Genomic DNA, 19,225 nt, shown 5'->3' with positions numbered 1-19,225 from the left:
TTTGTTATATATATTTTTGTTATATATATATTTGTTACATATATATATTTGTAATTAAGTAATCGAGGAACAAACTTTGTTTTATTCGTTGAGAATAAAATTTCTCATCTCGGAGCAGACTCGGATTAAAGCTGAACGAACGAAAGACAAACGGGGCTAAAGAGAGACGGCAGGGGTGGGGGGAGAGAATAAGAGGAAGACAAGAATTCAGACGGAAATGCCGTCCGAACCCATTAGCATATCATGTCGGAAAGGTAAAGCGCGAGACAAACTATTCGGTCGAAGTATTAGCATTCCGGTTCGATTTATCGTCGAAACTTTAGTCACAGGAAATCCCGTCGCTCTCTTTAAAGTGGTACATATCTCGCGCGTGTGCCGCGCCGAGACTATTCGAGCTTATAACTCGTTAAACTTTCACTGTATGTAAACTCTACTCTTCCTTCCCTCCCCCGCCATTCCGAGCCGCAACCGAGCGGAACTTTCGCCTCGAAATGGGAATAAGAATCATCAAGATTCAAGAATCGACGGGGGATATGATATTCGCGAATTTGTGCGAACTCTCTATTTGGCCGCACACATGTGTGTACCACACTCTGTAATGTAACTTTTCCCGCTTCCCGCGAGAATATCTTCGGAGCAATTCGCGTATTTGCGACACGCGCGAATCGAGTTAAAATAACTCAATTTTAGAACTATTCAGAATGTAACACAAACTATTCCGAGACATTTACACAGATTTGCATCTTTCTGCAAAATTAAGAGGAATTAAACGCGTTGCTTTTTTTGCAATGCGAATCTTTAGAATCGCAGAAATGAATCTTCAAACAAATTTTATTTGAAAATATAAACATGATATTTCACACACACACACAGAAACCCTATTTGTTTTTGAGGTACTATTTTTACGAAATAACACACTTTTGCGAGACATCAACTACACAGTTTCGCGTCGATGTGTTTTTCATCTTGCCAAAAACTCGTCGCAGAGCCATTCCATCTATCGATGATCTATACTTCTCTCAACGCTAGATATATGTGTATGCGAATTTACGAGTTTCCGTATAGAGATTATCTATCGCGCACAGCAGTTGTTTCCGTCAGAAAATTCGAAGATGTGTGATTTTGAATTCCGGTCAAGGATAATAATAATAATCCATCGAAGAGAGGAAGCTAACGACATTTTTCGCAACGTGATTTATAAAATTGCGATATCGGCAATAAGTTTATTACTAGAGAAAGAGAGAGAGAGAGAGAGAGAAAAAAAAAGAAAGAAAATTACGATTTCACCAAACATGAATAAAACATAATTTGATAATTAATATTTTTTTCACTCCAACAACAGTGTTACTCTGCTTCAATAGCCAAAATTCATTATTATTTAATTAATATTTTATTATATTTTATATATAAATTTTTTATTATAATTAAAAGATAATGTTTTAATATTTTTTTCCTTCAAATTAATTCGACGAGAGAGTGTGAAAATGCATCAACACGTTGAAGAAGAAAGAACGCGAGACAGATTTAAGATTTGCGGTTCCGTGCGAGCAATTATTAAAGCACGCGAGTTCTCAGTACGGTATTTATAATAGCGAATAATCGTATTACAGAAAATAGGAAGGGAGAAACATAGGGTGGTAGCGTAAAATTTACATATCTCTCTACGTGCCATTCGCAGAGTGCGCGCATTTACAACAATGCAGACATTGTTTCCGTCGTAATTATGCAAGAGAAGGTGTTACACTATTTCGGAACACTTCGCATGATATGCAAATGTGTGTATTTGTGTGTCTGTGTGTGTGTGTGTCTGGGTCTGTGCGCTCATTAAAGAATTTCACACTTGGCGATATTCGCACTAGCCTAATCTTTCACAGCGAGAAAGCAAATTTTTGTTTTAATTCTCTCTTTTTAGTTCTCTAAATATATAAATATGCAACTGCAATATATTAAAACGGCGAATGCAATAATAAAATATCGCACCGTTTAACAAAAGTCGCTCATTTGAACACTCGGATGATAACGTATTGTTTAACGAGAAGGCGAGAATTTTAATGAAAAAAACGACGCTTTTCAAAAACTCGCGCTTAAAATGATTTTTCGAGGTGCAAATTGTTTAATTATAATAGAATTATATCGGATGTGTATTATTTTAGTTTTACGCTTATTGTTAGCGTCGGTGTTGGTTTAGGTGAATTCTCGCGCAGCGGTTACAGATAGTAACGAAACACGCGTTCGCGTAGAAAATAATTACACTCGGTAATTAAATACACGTTAATAATGGGAGAACGAGTTGTACGCTTAATGAGAGTAACATCCAATTAATACTCTCGAACGGGAGAGTCAACGTTTCCGCAACGTGAAACATCGGTGATGTATGAGCGTTTAATCTTATACGAGAATGTTTTGATAGCAATAAACTTTGTGCCTCTTTGCGCAGTGTTTGAACTCTCTCGTTCTTCTTTCTATAGAGAATTGTTGTAATTGAAATGTCTCGTAAATTACAATGCCAGTATTTTTGACATAAACAAAAGCTATTTTCACATATTTCCAATTAATTTCTACGGACAAAAGATGTTATTTTGTTTTATATATAGTTAGGTATAAACTGACACATTTGGAGATTAATAAATTATTCGTGTACATACGAATATAGTAATGTAAAATTTATAACGAATAAATTTATTTGTAAATTTATTTGTAAATTGCGACTTTCCACGCATATTGAATATTAATTTCGAGCAAAACCCTCTTGACTGAGAGTTTGTTCCTGTCAAGCTTCTCTGTTTTTTTTTTTTTTTTTTCTCGCTAAATCAGCATCGCGAAATGTTTTTCGACGTCGGGAACGAGAGCGTTTAATACTTTTCCGCGAAGTTTCAGATAAATATTCGCACCGGCGAGACTTACGAGGCACTTTTAAATGGCGTAAATTGCGCTTAAATTACGAGTAAACGGCGAGGATCAGAGTGCGAAAAGCGGGTGGAACTAATAAAGGACTCCCGGCAGTCTTCCCGTTTTTCTCCCCCGCATATTGTGATGGAAGTAAGACGGCTTGTACGTGCCTCGTTCTTATAACTGGATGCTGCTGGAAAAAAAAAAACTCGATGGTTATGCGCGAACTGTCGAGAGAGTTCCTCTCACATTCTCTCTCTCTCTCTCTCTCTCTCTTTCTCTCTCTCTTTTTTTCTTTCTCTTTTAGTGAGAAAAAAATAAATAAAGTCTCATAAACGTTGCTCTGAAAGACATTATAGCTGTTGGTTACGGCGAGCGCCGCATCACGGAAAAGAGATTTTAAGTGGAAAATGCTTCTCCGTGAATGTAGGAACCAAGCAGCTTGGAGAGCACAAGGAGGATTATAACATTCTTTCGCAGGTGCAATCTCCTTGCAAAAATCTATCTTTTCCACGCTTGCGGGAAAACATGTGTCGTAAAAGTGAGACTTTTGATATTTTCGCATTCATCGCGCGCCTGCGCGCAAGAAAAACCCGCATTATCTGTATATTCTCTTTGGCGAAATATTCGGTCGCTAGAAGACGCACGTATCGTCTATTATTTTTTTATGTGCCATATTTTTATATATATTTTTTTTTTATACGCCAGACGCGCGCGTTATTTAATCCAATTCTAAATATTTTAAACTCTGTGAAAACGCAACACATTTAACAGCGAATCAAGGTAGAAAAAAAAAGTATGTCGGAAAAAGTACTATTCAGTTTGGCGAAAAAGAGGTATTAATACCGAAATACAAAGTAAGAGGACGCTGTGACGACACAAGTACAAAATAATCTTGAAGTAATTAAGAGTTATAACAGATTGTTGTGTTTTTTCGTCAATTTTGCGTGCTGAGAACGACGGCGACGCATTCACTCGAGCTGTAAACGCTTATCGTATCGTGTGAAACGATTTTCTTCTGCCACATTAAAATGCATCCCGAGGCATCGTGCCAATACTTATATTCATAGGTGGATTTCTCTCTCTGCGGGAGTTTCTTAAGTGATTCTTCTACACTCTATTTGAAATAATAACGGTTACTCACATATCACGAACATGCTCTTTGCTTATTCAAAAAAAAAAAAAAAAGAGCGTGAAACACATTCAAAGAATTTAAAAAAAAATAATTATAAAGAGAGAATGCTCTTTTCAAATAAAAAATATTCTAATGATCTTGAGATAAGCCAGCAAGTTTATTTGAAAAATATTTGAAAAATATCTGCATTCTAATTTTGATTTAATGTTTTTTCTTCTGGGAGAAGATATTTTAATACTAAAAAAAAAAAAAAAACGTACGTAATAAATAAATATTTATCAAATCTTATTACGTGAGAAATTGTTATAAATTATATTACGAATTTGTGAAATATATGACGGATGGGATCTTAGCGGTCTACCGTCATGCACATGTACTTGAGATAATGCGCGCACACTTTCGGATCCGCGCCACGTCAATGACGAATGGATGAAAAGAGGGACTAAAAATGAAGCGCTAATGAACGATATCGGAGAGAAGCGAAAGAGCAGATGGAACACGAATCATCGAGAGATGATCCTCGAACGCGGATATCCGCGAATTCAACTGTGGGTTAGAGATCTTCGATCTCTTCCCATTCGGTTACTCATCTGACTCGTTTCACCTCGTTATCCGAGCGAGCAAGACGGGATAAAAAAAAAAAGAAAAAAAAAACGAAGAAAGTGGGATGAAGAAATTGAAGGCGGTTTTAAGAAACCTTCGGCTGCTCGGTGACCGTATGATATCTTCGTGAATTTCAAGTGACCTGTTTGATTCGACATCGCGGCCTGGACGTTATCCAGAACATTTTTTCATTCGCGATGTTTTTTCTTCCAAGATCAATTTGCCGATAAGCGTTGCTTAATTCTTTAGCTCAAACCACTTATAAAAGGTTCCGTTTTCAGGTTCCGGTTATATGCAAAAAAAATTGCGAATAATCTCGAAATCTCCGTACTTTTATCGACGTGCTCTCTGTCACGTGTGCGTTAAAGTTTCTTCGTTCGTACTTAATCAAGGGACAAATGTGATATATTGCATGTTACTTAACGGCTCTCTCTCTGTCTCTCTCTCTTTTCAGCTTTTACTCAAACAGTAATCTTCACTTCTTCCGCTTCCGATAAAACGGCCATTGAAACTGTCGGACAGCGACTTCGCACTCTCAGGCTGCTATAATGCGGCCGCGGTGATTCGATCTCGATTCAAGTAAACCGGTCGCGTCGTTTCCCGTTTGCGGAAGATTTCAACGAGAGAAATTCGCTCGGGAACAAAATGTAAAGCGACAGAATACTCGTAGCGCGGCGAAAATTAGGCGCAGCACACGGAGAAACAAGTTGAATAACGTAGCTATTGTTTCTTTTCCTCCTCCCGAAAGCTTTCGCAAAGGCAGAGAGAGAGAGAGAGAGAGAGAGAGAGAGAGAGAAAGCTTAAGAGCTTCTTCACCGATAAGACAATAGATTGGTTTGTTTTCCCGCACTGCGTTATAGCGCTTTCCGTTGGATTTCAGCCCGCAACCTATCATCGGCGAAATCCCGTTTTTCCGCAAGCGCGCGTCCCTAAGGGAGTCGTGTGGCAGAAGTTCGGGTTTGAGAACTGGACGTTATCCAATAACGTCCGCGATATAAGAACTCCGCGTGTATAAGAAAACAAGTCGTAACACGGCGGTAACACGGACATATGAGAAAATGCGGAAAAACGTTATCCGCGCGTCTCGATAAGAGCAACGCGATCGGGCGCGCACCGAAAAAATTGTATTCTTATTTTGAAAAGAGATATCCCACTTACTTTAAATATATTTTATACTAAAATAGGCGCCAAGAAGAGTTTCCTATTTTAAGAGAAAAATCCTCTAAATAGTAATATTGATAAGAATATATACTGATTAGAATATAAAAAGCCTCTATAGAAAAACATATATATCTCACTATCGAAAAAGACTATATTCTTAAATTAAGAATATATTCTTAAATAAAGAATATATTTTTAATTTCAGAAGAATATCATCTAAAATCTTTAAGAAGATTTTTTAAGTATAAAATCTTCTACTTACGAGAATATAATTTTTTTCGGTGCGCGATATTGTTTCGTTGCAACATATGCAAAACAAATTTGCTGAATGAATTAAGTAAACTGTCTTTCTCTCTCTCTCTTTCTTTCTCTCGTGAGATACTTTCGAGGACAGAGAGAAAAAGAACAAAAAAACAAAGAAACAATGATGAAATCACACGCTGAAATCGTCGTAATGTATCCAAAGTGGGGTTGATTAATCGCACGTGTTTGTTTCGGTGCTTGTTGACAAACTCAGACACAACAGTCTCTCGTTTTTTTTTTGCTTCTTTTAAGTTAAGTAAGTTGTTTCTCTCTTGGTTAGTTTTTTTTTTCTTTCACGAAGAATCTCGCACACGCTAAGAAGTATCTTGAGAGAAGACATTTTTCTCGCACATCCACTGACCTACATCGAGGGCCGCAGACCGGAAAAATACAAGGACAAAATGATACAGGCGTGACCGGAAACGATAAGTTACGTATATTGTGTAAAAAATAAAGTTCCAATCCCGACGTTTTTTTTTTTTTATTAAACGCGTTCGCGGTCAAAGTTTCTTCCGACGATACTCGAAGAGCGATTTTTTTCGCACGACGTAGTCCGTTACGTCGTCGATTGATTGAAGATGGAAAAAAAAAAAAAAAAAAAAAAAATAAAAATACGGCAGTGTGGTCTGATAATGCAGCGGCACTTGATACTAGAAGTTCGCGGAAACCGCTAAAAAGTTGTTGCCGTACACGAGAATTGGGTCGCGGTGACGCTCGGCACGAAATAAAAGAGAACAAGCGATTGCGGAGAGAACGGGACGAATTTTATTTCATTTTAATGAAGATTTATTCGCTGATGTCGCGCGCGCGCAAAAGAAGAAGTACTCGAGAGTTGCTGTTCCAGAATGACTTAAAAAAAACAAAAAATTTATTCTTGCGCACAACTCGTGTGTTAATTTATATCTTCATAGAGAAATTTTTCTATTTTACGGAAATTATTTACGGCGCGTCGTTCTAAAAATGCCAAACAAAATATAAATTTTTTAGTCTGACGAAGCAACTTGTTTGTCGACACCGAAAAAATTGTATTCTTATTTTGAGGATATCCCACTTACTTTAAGTATATTTTATACTAAAATAGGCGCCAAAAGAAGAGTTTTTTATTTTAAGAGGAAAATCCTCTAAATAGTAATATTGATAAGAATATATACTGATTAGAATATAAAAAGCCTCTATAGAAAAACATATATATCTCACTATCGAAAAAGACTATATTCTTAAATTAAGAATATATTCTTAAAAATAAAGAATATATTCTTAATTTCAGAAGAATATTATCTAAAATCTTTAAGAAGATTTTTTAAGTATAAAATCTTCTACTTACAAGAATATAATTTTTTCGGTGGACGCGTCATGCACGTGCCAATAACGAAAAATCGTTACCTTCGCTGTATTTCCGCGTTTTTTTTTTTTTTTTTTATTCGTCATTCTACAATATTATTACAGACAGCAGCGGTGATAACAAAAAAAAAATCTGCGAATATTACGGTTTTAAGAAAAGAAAAGCGAGTTTTTTCACTGCTTGATATGCATTACGTGGGTTGCGTGCGAGGGAGACTCCCGCGTCGCGTGCTTGTAATATTTCTTTATCCCCTTTTGCACGTCTCTTTGTCCTTATAACACGACTCTTTGCGCCGCGTGCTGCAAAATGCACAGACAACCGGGGTGGGCGTTCTTTTAAATTCCACCGTATCGCAAAAAATGTACCGTATTGCCGACAGTTTTTCGGGCAACGTGTCACACAATGGTTACAATTGATGTAGCGGGTTGTTTATAACAAAACTAAAAAGATTATTTATTTAAAATAACATTCGCTACACGTATAGTTTTTTTTTTCTGCCGACAACGTACACATTGAATCTCTCGCGAAATGTCTAACTCGCACTACGTAAAATTGTTTATTTCGAGGCACTGCAATAATTTTATCGAGAGGTGCAAGTCTCTCTCTTTCTCTCTCTCTCTTTCTCTCTCTCTTCTCGTCCTGGCACGCAGTCTCCGGTCATTAATATCGCACGTCCGAACAATCGATCGGTCCGATTCATTAATATCGTAAACTCGCTGTCGACACCGCTGCCGACGGACGTTGTCCATAACATAAAGCACGAACGTCCCTCCCGTAAAGGAAGACGACTCCGTCGGGACTCGTCTCATGGAATTCCCCGCTCGTCCTGGTGTAATTCCCTGGTCTCTCTCTCTCTGTGCTCACGTCGCGCACTTAACCCATTTTGTCTCGAGATCCTGACCAGAAACGGGGAAAAATACGAAGTCGCGCGCGAGGGAAGAATTTAACGATCCGCGGATTCTCTCGACCGATTACTGGACGTTTTGCGGACGCGCGCGCTCTCTAATGCGCGCGGGGATCGCGCGATCTTCCGGTCTCTCTCTCGTGGTTTTTCCTTACCACGGTCCGATTCTCAACAACGAAGATAGTCGCGCGTATAGTCGACTTCTTTATAATGGACGCACCAGCCGGGAATTTATTGATGTGTGACTAATGCGCCATTATCTCGGCGCGCGAGCAAGAATCGTCGGATGACAGAGAGAGAGAGAGAGAGCAGAAAATTTCTTGGCGACACGGCATAGCTGAAATGGCGCGAGGCTTCGGAGAGAGAGAAAGAGAGAGAGAGAGACTTTGTCGGTCGAATTGGGTTAATGATCGCGGCGCGAAATGATTTATAATAATTAAGGCGTCGCGCGTGTGGATGATTTTTCGAGAGAACGGTAAATTAGAGGTGTGGCAATAATTCTTAATATCGCGGTTTTTTTTTTATGTAAATTCTTTTGAAGATACGACCCGAATTACGGGAAAAATGACATTTACAAAAGGTAATTCAGCACCTACGTCAATGTTTTTTTATTCTAACGACAGGTTGGCTGATGAAATTTAGAATCGATTTTTCATAAACGAATTTCGCTCCGAAGCCCGTGTCATTTGTTGTCCTGTCCTGTAATATCGCGCGGCATCGTCAATATATTACATAACGTAGACAAAAAAAATTGCAGATCACACGCACACAACACCGCAACGCGATGCGTTTTTTTTTTTTTTTTTTTTTAAAGACATCAAAGAGAACTTTAAATTGTCAATAGTAATAATTGATCGAACGGAAAACAAATTGAATCGACTCTCTCGGGTCTTTATCATTAAAAAAAAAACGCGCCGTTTGTCAAGATAAAGCGGCGGCACACTCCGGGCTTCTCCCAGGTGATCGACTTAATCGGCGAGTCTTTAATTTTCTCGATTTACTCAGATCTTAAACGCTCGGCTTGACGGGCAAGGCCCTCCCTCGGGAATCGGGCGGGACGGACGACTTACGACGTCGAAATCCCGTAGTCTCTCGGAAAGTCAGAGAGGTGAAGAAGGATTATCGGACTCGAAGTTAGAGTTTGCCGGAGGTTTCGAGAAACTCCACCGCTATTGTGATACGAAAATTACTTTCTTCCATAAAAAAAAAAAAAAAACAATCCTATTTGAAAGAAAGGAAATTATAGAAAGGAGTTTATTTATTGTGCGCGAATTTTGCGGACGAAACTTCGAAAATATTGTATTACAGATACGCGCGACAAATGCTTCCCCCCCCCCTTCCCCATTCTTCCTGCTTACACAAAAGATACATTAGCGGAAGTAACTTCGCGACAATATACAAAAGAGCTTCTTTCTTCTCTTTCTCCCTTTTCTTCCAGTCCCTTGTCGATGACGGCGCGAAGCGCTAAATACGAGCGGCGGCAGCGGCAGCGGCAGCGGCAGCGGCGGCGGCGGCGGCGGAGAAAAACGAAATAAGCAAGTGCGGCAACACCCGCAGTGGGAACAAGGTCGAATGCTCCCTTGGCCTCTTCGCAGGATGCTCTCTCTGGCTAATGTCGAGATAAATGCGAATTTCCTGCGAGACGGGGAAAACACGCGAGGGCGCGGGAAGGGGGAGGGGGGAGAGGGGGAGGAAGGGGGCGCGAGAAGAAAAATATTGTTTGCCGATGGAAAACTGGGGCGCAGATCCTGCGAAGGATGGAGGACGAGTGCTTCCGACCAACGAAGGCGTCACGCGGACTGGACGCGGGGCGGAAGGGGGATGTGATATCGCGTTGGAAGAAGCGCCAAAAGCGCGGCTCTCTCCGTGCTCCACTAGGATGGCTTGCCAAAAATTTACCGAGGCTCAGGATTCCGTTTTTAGAGCGGAATTAAGGCGAGGAAGCTTTTAGAATAGGGTTATTTAAACCGGGTCACACACAGAGAGAGAGAGAGATTCTCCTCGCACGACTGAGAAAGCGAGAGAGATTCCGTCAAACGCGCGCCGCAGTTTGTCTATCGACGTAGTTTTTTTTTTTTTTTTTTTTTCAGCACGATGGACTCTACCAACGGCTCGGAGATAATTTTTTTATACGATTTAGTTTTTCGAAGGTATATACATTATTAATTTTTGCACTCTTCTTCTCAGCGCTTTGCTTCGTTTCCTTCTCTCGCAAAATTTTTCAATCATCTCGCGACTCTCTTTCAGGATCCGATTTGTTTACATCCGCGAGAGAAACTTGACTACTCTCTCGTCTGTGCGCGAAAAAAAAAAAAATAAGGTAAGGTAGGAAGTATACAGAAAGTTCGCCGCCTGTGTGTGTACGACCTTCAAAGTTTACCGTCTTTAAAATATAAGCTATTAAGTTTCGCGGCGGCAGCTGTGCACTAAATGCAAATTTAAGCGAGGTTTAATCTCTCCCGGAATCTCCGCGGTCCGCGGCTCGTTTCATCAGTTTCGCGATGCTCGCGCCGTATGTGTGTGTATGCAAATATTCTCGAAACACACATTTCCGATTTCACTCATTCGTTAAGAAAACGCTCGTTAAACACCGCTCTCCGATTGGCGCGACGTCTCGTCTGAGAGTAGTCCTCCCTAGTTATTTAGAGAAGAGCTCGAGTCTCTACCAACCCTGGCATGGTCGTGTTTGATGTTTACATCGATGTCGATCCGGAGGGGATTTCGCGATCGGTTTCTCGAGCGACTGTTACTTCCGGTCCACGGTGTTCTGATATTGCCATCGCGATCGCTCAATGTCGTGCGCATAGCTTTAGGCCAAACGAGAACGAGAGCTCGTTATCGTGGATGAATTGAATGCATCGGGGACGACGACAGCGACAGCGAATTCAACGCGACGCCGGCTTACGGCCCGCGTCCGAACCATCCATCTTGCTTCGGACGGTTGTCTCCCTTCTCTGATAATGCCGAAGATATCGGTCCAAGGAGCCCGAGTGCGGGCGCTATCGGCGGAAAGCTGCGGCGGCGTCTTTCTCTCGAAGTTGAACCACCACACGAGAGGGGCTGCGATACGTACACAGTTTTATTTTGTTTCCAATTCGGTGCCGAGCCATCGCTGCGGGGAGACATCGATCCGGGGGGTTCGAATTTTCGCGAACATATATAGCTATTTTTAAGATAACGATTGTTCTACCAGATGTTATAACAAATTGTCATTGTTCCGCGAAAGTCTCGTAAAAATATGGAACGATAATATTTTACCGAAAGAAAAAGACAATATGAATTTTGCACATTGTTCCCGAACCAGCAAGGAAGTTTTGTATGAAGAAGAAGTAAAACGAAAACGTGGAAAAACAAACGAAACGTTTCCCGATGGCTCGGGAGAAGAATGACTTTGTCTTATTGTGTAAAATTATTATTTGTGTCGATTTGTTAATTTCAAAAACACTCTGCGCATTTCGACCATCGAGTTTTTACACACACACACACACACATTTTTAGATACGTACCAAACGCGCATCGTGCGACTGACATCCTGCCCTCGTTTCTCGAGACAAATTAATATTGCGCAAAAACAAAAACAGAAGAGAACAATCTTAATTAGATTGGATTCCATTAATCACGGTTATAGATTTGCTCGGGAGAGACAGGCTTGTATTTCCTCCGTCCGATTCCTTCAACATTCAAGACTAATTTTACACTTCTCGCGCTCTGATCTCGTATCGCGCGCGTTTGGCGAAGTTTCGCGCGACCTCGAAAAACCCTCCCCCGACCACTTGGCTCGTCTCGTTTCGGAAATATATGTGTCTCGCCGTAGAGCGCGATTAGTCGAGAGAGAGTTTCCTTCCTCCGACTGTTACCGAATTTATTAATTTCGCGTTCGTTCGTTTTGCGAGACGCGTTTATCGTAAATACACGTCCTCTATCCTAAGTTTCAACAGATTAGAAAGCTAGCCTTTTCGAGAGTCCGCCGCCGCCGTGGTCTTTCGCGAAAGACCGTGCGCGCACAAATTTCATTCGCGCGAACTCGGAAAGCGGAGTTCTTTGCCACACTTGCGCTCGCGCAAAAACTTTTACATAATTCAGACGCACAACTTTGCGCAACTTAGTCGCGCAAAATATATAAAAGTTCAAACGTTCTCGCGCGCAATAATCACATATTTGTTATTACACTTCGATGACAAACGTTAATTAACGAACGCGAACTCATTTTGTACACTGAGAAAAAAAAGTTGGCGAAGTAACAAAATAGTATTCGATTCAACTATATGCAGCGATCACGGGCTGTCAATAAAATATTGATTAATGTAAGAAGATATCATGTTTCAATAGATATAATAATTAGATCATACCGAAAGACAATTTAGTTGTTTTAACGAAATTATAATTTGCTTAAATACAGGTAACTTTGAATGCACAACGCAATAGGACAACACAATATTTTGTCCGCTTATAAAAATAAGCAGTTTGATTAGATGAAATACATTAGTACAAAGAAATTCAGATTATATTCAATTAAAGTAAATGAGAATTGCCTATTTCATCTTTTTTAACAGTATCTTTTGTTTGAAATTATCACAATTTATGTTCGACAAAACAATTCATGGTTTTAGTGAATTAAATATGTTCATTACCACTATTGTTAATTCAACTTATACGAATTTGTTATCTTTATTACCATATGCTTGAATTAAAAAAACCAAGTATTTCAGATAAACAAACTGAAACTCTAACTAAACGCATTTAGTTGAGTTAATAGTATTTTTTTCTCAGTGTAAGACTCTCACTTGATATTATTCTACTATATATTTTATACGAGTATATTATACTCATATAAAAAAAGTTGTATAATTATATACGAGTAGTTTAATTATTTATATATTGTTGAATACGAGATTAGATAACAGTTGATCAAAAGCCGAGCCATCAACCGTCAGTTTGAAGCTCAATCAATCTATAACTAATTTTAATCGCAATAGTAAGAGAAAACAGGCGTAAAAAAAATAACAAAAAACAATTGTGTAAAGAGAATAATTGCCTAACATAATTTTTAATTATTCTCTTTACACATTTGTTTTGTGTTATTTGTTTTTACGCTTGTTCTCTTGCTATTGCGATTAAAAATTAATTAACAGATTGATTGAGCTTCAAATCGACAGTTGACAGCCGTGTGCCTCGCCTTTTTCGATTATTAACTTTTACGTTATCTAATCTTCATATATTCGCAACCGCATTATTCTCAGCACACTTTTTACGTAAAACCGCGCACTTAATAACGCTATTGTTATTATGATTAATATAACACACGTATAAAAAAAAAACCTGAAGTAAAACACAAACGAGATTGTTTTGGCAGATACTTTTTAATATCCGAGCGCCAAAAGCCGCGAGAGAGTGGCACTTTAATTTGCAAAATGTCAGTTTCGCTCGCTATGCTTGTGTGTTGCGCAACACACACGCAATCTTTTTATGTGATTCCAATCGTTCGTAACGCTTTTCGCTTTACGCTTCGTTGTATCGTGTTCCGTTAACTGTTTTGCCAGCGTTGTGAATGTGATCTATATAAAGTTAGCCCCCCTTCCTCCCTCCAAACAAAAACATTTAGCTAATTATAATGAAGAGTTTTGAAAGATTTTTCAACCGGAAATATAGTTTTTTCAATATAGGGAGGGGGAAGGGCAGCTAAACGTCGTCAAGTTATAGCCCACGTTGACTTTGATTTCAATTTTCTGCCAAACGAGTCGAGCATCTCGAGTTTTTAAATCGAGCATCTGATTAGCATTTAATTAGCACTTAAATTTTTGTAAATAAATGCGGATGTGTTTTTATCTGAGAAGCGGGGATTATATATACATTATATACAACTAATTAGACACACGTTCGAATGTGTGAATGCGCTCGAGGAGCGCGCGAATGTGACTTACCCTCTCGATATGGCCGCTGCTGACTACCTCCGGCGTGTTATCGCAAACCACCCCTTTCAAGCGCAGTTTGTTAACGTGAAAGGCCGAGCCGTAGCAATACATGAGCACCATCGTCGTTGGGAAATAAAAACAGCAACACGCCAGAATTCTGAAAAAAAACAAAAAAAAACAAAAAAAAAAAAGATAAAAGAGTAACGATAAAGAGGTATTTTCCGGTCTAGAAGAGAGCGGTCCAATTAACGCGCGTGTCACACACGTAGCGAGCAGAGACGACGGGCTGCACAAAGAGACGCGTTGCGGCGAAGACGATATCGCATGCAATAAAATCGTATTTGTACAAGCGCACGTTGTATATAAGCGCGGAAATCTCTCGTGTGACACGCGCGCGAAACTTCACCGAAGCGCTCGAATCGCTCGCATCGGTAATGCAATTGAAACAGTTTCTGTTCGGCGCATTTGTTCCGGTTTCTCGCTGCGAATTAACGCGCTACGCTATCTCTCTCTCTCTTTCTCGCGCGCACGAATAATTATACCCGTTTTTTTTATTGAATTAAAGCTTTCCGCGTTTATTTTTTTGCAGCGTTTAACGAAAAAAACAAAAAAAAAACACCAACGTAAGAGAAATCCTATTTCAACTACTTTAACAGTCTCTTAGCTATCGGCGCGAGATATAAATGCGTTACGTTTGAAAAAAAAAAAAAAAAAAAAAACGATCTTTCTCGCGTTTATCGCCGCTTCAAGGATCGGAAAAACGTTTAAAAGGCCCGGGAAAAGGCGAGACTCGGCGGATATCTCTCTCACGGTTGATCGCCCCGCTGCCGATCGGTGTGTTAGATTGCAATTGCGCGCAATTGGCGGAGCGACGTTGGTTGCGGGATCGTGAAAGGGTCGGTGCTCTTATCGGCGACCTTGGGCGATACCTAAGAGACGCCCTTGCGAAGAAAGGATCGCAGGCGAGCAAGCCGGACCCGTTGAAGTAGTAACCGCCTCTGGGTAGAACCAGGACCCCGAAAATCGCCACGCTCGCGATCCACGTGGTCGACATCACCGCCACGCAACCCTGCCGCATGTAATACTGCGTCAACACAGACAAAAAAAAGAAAAAGCGATCACTATCTCGTCACCTCTGGTTACGCTTCTGTAAAAATCCTGAAGAGTGTGTGTGCGTGTGTGTGTTTGTGTTACGTACGTGTGCATCCGAATGTTGTTTATCTTCTTTTTTCTCGTTTTTTTCCGTTCTTGTTTGCGCACATTCCGCATTTCGCGGCGCGGCTCTATCATCGCGAGTTTGTTTATTCAAACGATTATGCTCGTGCGCCACTTTCATCGGGAAATCTGTACGAATTCTCTCCCAATCAAACTGTATTTTTACAAAGCGTCTAATATTGGCGTGTGTTTGAACAACCGATGTGCAACATACTCGTATGTGCTCGCGCGCGCGCATTTAAAAATTGCGCGCGATTTTACGTGCCGCTCAAAGCGCGGTGTGCGCGCGCGTGCAAACGGAGCAGTGTGTTCCGTGTTAGAAACATATATCAAAATACAAATATATCGTTTCGCGCAAATATTGAAGTAAAAATATAATATGAAAAGAAGAGAGAAAACGTGACATGGATGTTTGAATCATCTGTGTGTGCGTATCTCACAAATTAAATATTTTAACTTTTCCTCGCGCTTACATTGCGCTCCGATGATTTTGTATTTAAAGAAGCGCGATGGGCAACACGCACATCACAATACACGTTTCGCGTATTTAAAACCGCACAAAGCTTGTAAAATTTGCAAGAGAGAGATTTATTTTCTCGAAAGAGAAAGTAAATAACAATTTCGCTAAAAGTTAGCTTCGAACGTTATTCGAACGCGTCTTTCCGGACGCGTGATACATTTCAACGCGCGCGATAAATCTTTTTTTCCCGATCAAATCTCAGCAACAAAAGAATCGATTTTATCGACGGAATCTGATCTTTTACGGTTGCGAAGACGGTGTGTTTACACCGAAAAAATTGTATTCTTGTTTTGAGGAGATATCCCACTTACTTTAAGTATATTTTATACTAAAATAGGTGCCAAGAAGAGTTTCTTATTTTAAGAGGAAAATCCTCTAAATAGTAATATTGATAAGAATATATACTGATTAGAATATAAAAAGCCTCTATAGAAAAACATATATATCTCACTATCGAAAAAGATTATATTCTTAAATTAAGAATATATTATTAAATAAAGAATATATTCTTAATTTCAGAAGAATATCATCTAAAATCTTTAAGAAGATTTTTTAAGTATAAAATCTTCTACTTACAAGAATATAATTTTTTCGGTGTATATATATATATATACACGTACACCGAAAAAATTGTATTCTTGTTTTTTTGAGGAGAGAGAGATATCCTACTTACTTTAAGTATATTTTATACTAAAATTATCTTATTTTATACTAAAATAGGCGCCAAGAAGAGTTTTCTATTTTAAGAAGAAAATCCTCTAAATAGTAATATTGATAAGAATATATACTGATTAGAATATAAAAGGCCTCTATAGAAAAACTTATATATCTCACTATCGAAAAAGACTATATTCTTAAATTAAGAATATATTGTTAAATAAAGAATATATTCTCTTAATTTCAGAAGAATATCATCTAAAATCTTTAAGAAGATTTTTTAAGTATAAAATCTTCTACTTACGAGAATATAATTTTTTCGGTGTATAAGTATTATCGAGATTAGACGAAGTTCTCGTTCCCCCGATTCTCGATCAGCGAAAATAACACACACCCGATCTGGTTATTTATAAAAAAAAAAAAAAGTCTGTGAATGCTACGTCTTTCTTTCTTATCACAGTCTCTGTTCGCAAAAAAGTATTATACTTTTCTATCTCTACGAAGACGGAACCTCCATTAATAACAAACTGCATTGCGAACTTTTGAATGTACCATCGAAGATGTTATCGGTCCGCGTAAACGCTGCGAAGTATAAAGACGTGATATTCGCCGCGCATTGTGAATATTTACAAAGGGAATAAAGACCAAGTTTTGTCGTTGAACTTCGAACTAAATACGGGCTGTATAAGATTGTACTGTAAATATACGGATGAGGACGCGCGGTAATAACTCGAAGAAGCTTTCTTCTTGTCGAAAAACTAGCGTGCCGTGAAACGAGCAAACGCGAATAATAATAACACACGCGAAAGACTCGTGAAATAAAAAGATATAGAATTTTACGCTTCTCTCGTTTAATGAGTTTGTAAATTTTTTCTGGATTACAATAGCGAACGCGTAATTAAGCGAAAAAAAAAAAATTATATTCTTCAAAAATGCGAGATAAACAATCGCGGTGAAAATTCAACTTCCGAAGTCATTAATAAAAGTCAAACAATGAGTTGAGAAAACTATTTATAATCTCGGGGAAAAGAGGAGAGAATGAATATTAAGTCTCTGTGAAAATCGAAATCGATGAGAAGCAACAGCTCCTCATCGATCAGGGAGCAAAAAAAAAAAAAAAAAAAAAAGACAGAGGTGAGGACCGCCAGAAATTCGATGAGCGGCTGAACGTCCGATAGGCGGAAAATTACGGGAATGAATAGAAGACACGACTCAGCGATTCTCGAATTTTTTTTTCTCTTTGAGATTTTTATTCGCTACACTTCCTCCGTGTCTCTCGTCTCGGCGATTGTGCACATAGCGCTTTTATTACGGAGACATAATAGAAATATGTTATTTGCAACGCGTATTATTCATTTATCGTCGAGAAACGAACAAAAAAAAAACAAAGCAAGACGCGAATAAATCGCGCAGAATTTAATTTTTATCCCGTTCACATTTGCGCGAATATATATTGCGGTTTAAGCAAATTAGCTAAAACACACGGATATCTCTCATTTACTGTCTGTAATCAAATTTATTTTACCTTATCCCACACAGCAATAAGTAAAATTAATTTACTCTCGCATAGAGCAAAGAGTATAATTCCGAGCGTCGGTGTCTCCGGCCATGTGTGTCCCCGTTTTCTGCATTCACGCATAGATTTTCCTCCGGGAAATATGTTACTTCTCCCGCAATCGTCGTCGTTTTCGCAACGAACCGCGCGGAACTGTGAGATACGCGGCTAGGGGTGAACGAAGAGCCGCGCGCGCGCTGGCACTTTGCATTCTGATGCGCTTTTAAATCTCCTCCTCCGAAATTCATTTCGGCGGTTAAGCCAAGGTAAACCGACGCGCGCACGTCCCGAGCTTTCGGCAAACGCCGGTGTGAAACCGCAGGCATGTTAACTGGAACCTCCGGGAAAGGATCTCCGCTAATATCATTCGTAAACTTCCGCAGTCGCCGTCGTCGTCGTCGTCGTCGCCGCCGCCGCCGCCGCCGCCGCACAAAAGTTGCTTTTCTACCAGTCGCTTTTGTTATCGCCGCGCGTTCGAAAATTACTGCGGATTATAACGTGACCCGTCAGCAATCAACAAGACCCGCGAGTTTCCGCGAGATAATCTGGACGGTTTAAAGAGCGCTTTCCGACGGGACGGGGGTTTCAGGCGAAAGCTTTAATCTTCGAGCGCGCAAGAAGATCCTAAAGTCTCTCTTGTGTGTACTTATGGGCAAATTACATCCGTATGCAACGCGCGGTCGCGCGTCAAACGATCTTCCGCCGCGCATCGTCTTTCGAATTTTACTCGCGAAACAAAAATGTCTTTTTGCAAATAAAACGTAAACGTATCAATCGAGATACATCTCCAGACCTTTACGATCACCGAAAAAATGATATTCTCGCAAGTAGAAGATTTTATATTTAAAAAATCTTCTTAAAGATTTTAGATGATATTCTTCTGAAATTAAGAATATATTCTTTATTTAACAATATATTCTTAATTTAAGAATACAGTCTTTTTCGATAGTGAGATATATATGTTTTTCTATAGAGGCTTTTTATATTCTAATCAGTATATATTCTTATCAATATTACTATTTAGAGGAT

General features: G+C 39.4%; 1 protein-coding gene across 2 annotated transcripts in view; it reads right to left on the bottom strand.

The window, feature by feature from the left end:
- LOC109859170 (trace amine-associated receptor 1) overlaps nucleotides 1-19,225 on the bottom strand; it is a 61,352-nt gene that overhangs the window by 11,081 nt on the left and 31,046 nt on the right. For both annotated transcript variants that reach the window (XM_020437167.1, XM_020437168.1), the window contains exons 6-7: nucleotides 15,179-15,333; nucleotides 14,259-14,406 (exon numbers count right to left, since the gene is read on the bottom strand). In XM_020437167.1, coding sequence (XP_020292756.1) covers nucleotides 14,259-14,406; nucleotides 15,179-15,333 — 303 coding nt within the window. The remainder of the gene's footprint in view (nucleotides 1-14,258; nucleotides 14,407-15,178; nucleotides 15,334-19,225) is intronic.

The sequence above is a fragment of the Pseudomyrmex gracilis genome, unplaced genomic scaffold (genome assembly GCF_002006095.1).
Source record: "Pseudomyrmex gracilis isolate BER0280 unplaced genomic scaffold, ASM200609v1 scaffold_244, whole genome shotgun sequence".
Lineage (NCBI taxonomy): Eukaryota > Metazoa > Arthropoda > Insecta > Hymenoptera > Formicidae > Pseudomyrmex > Pseudomyrmex gracilis.
This window is presented reverse-complemented; position numbering and strand designations above follow the sequence as displayed.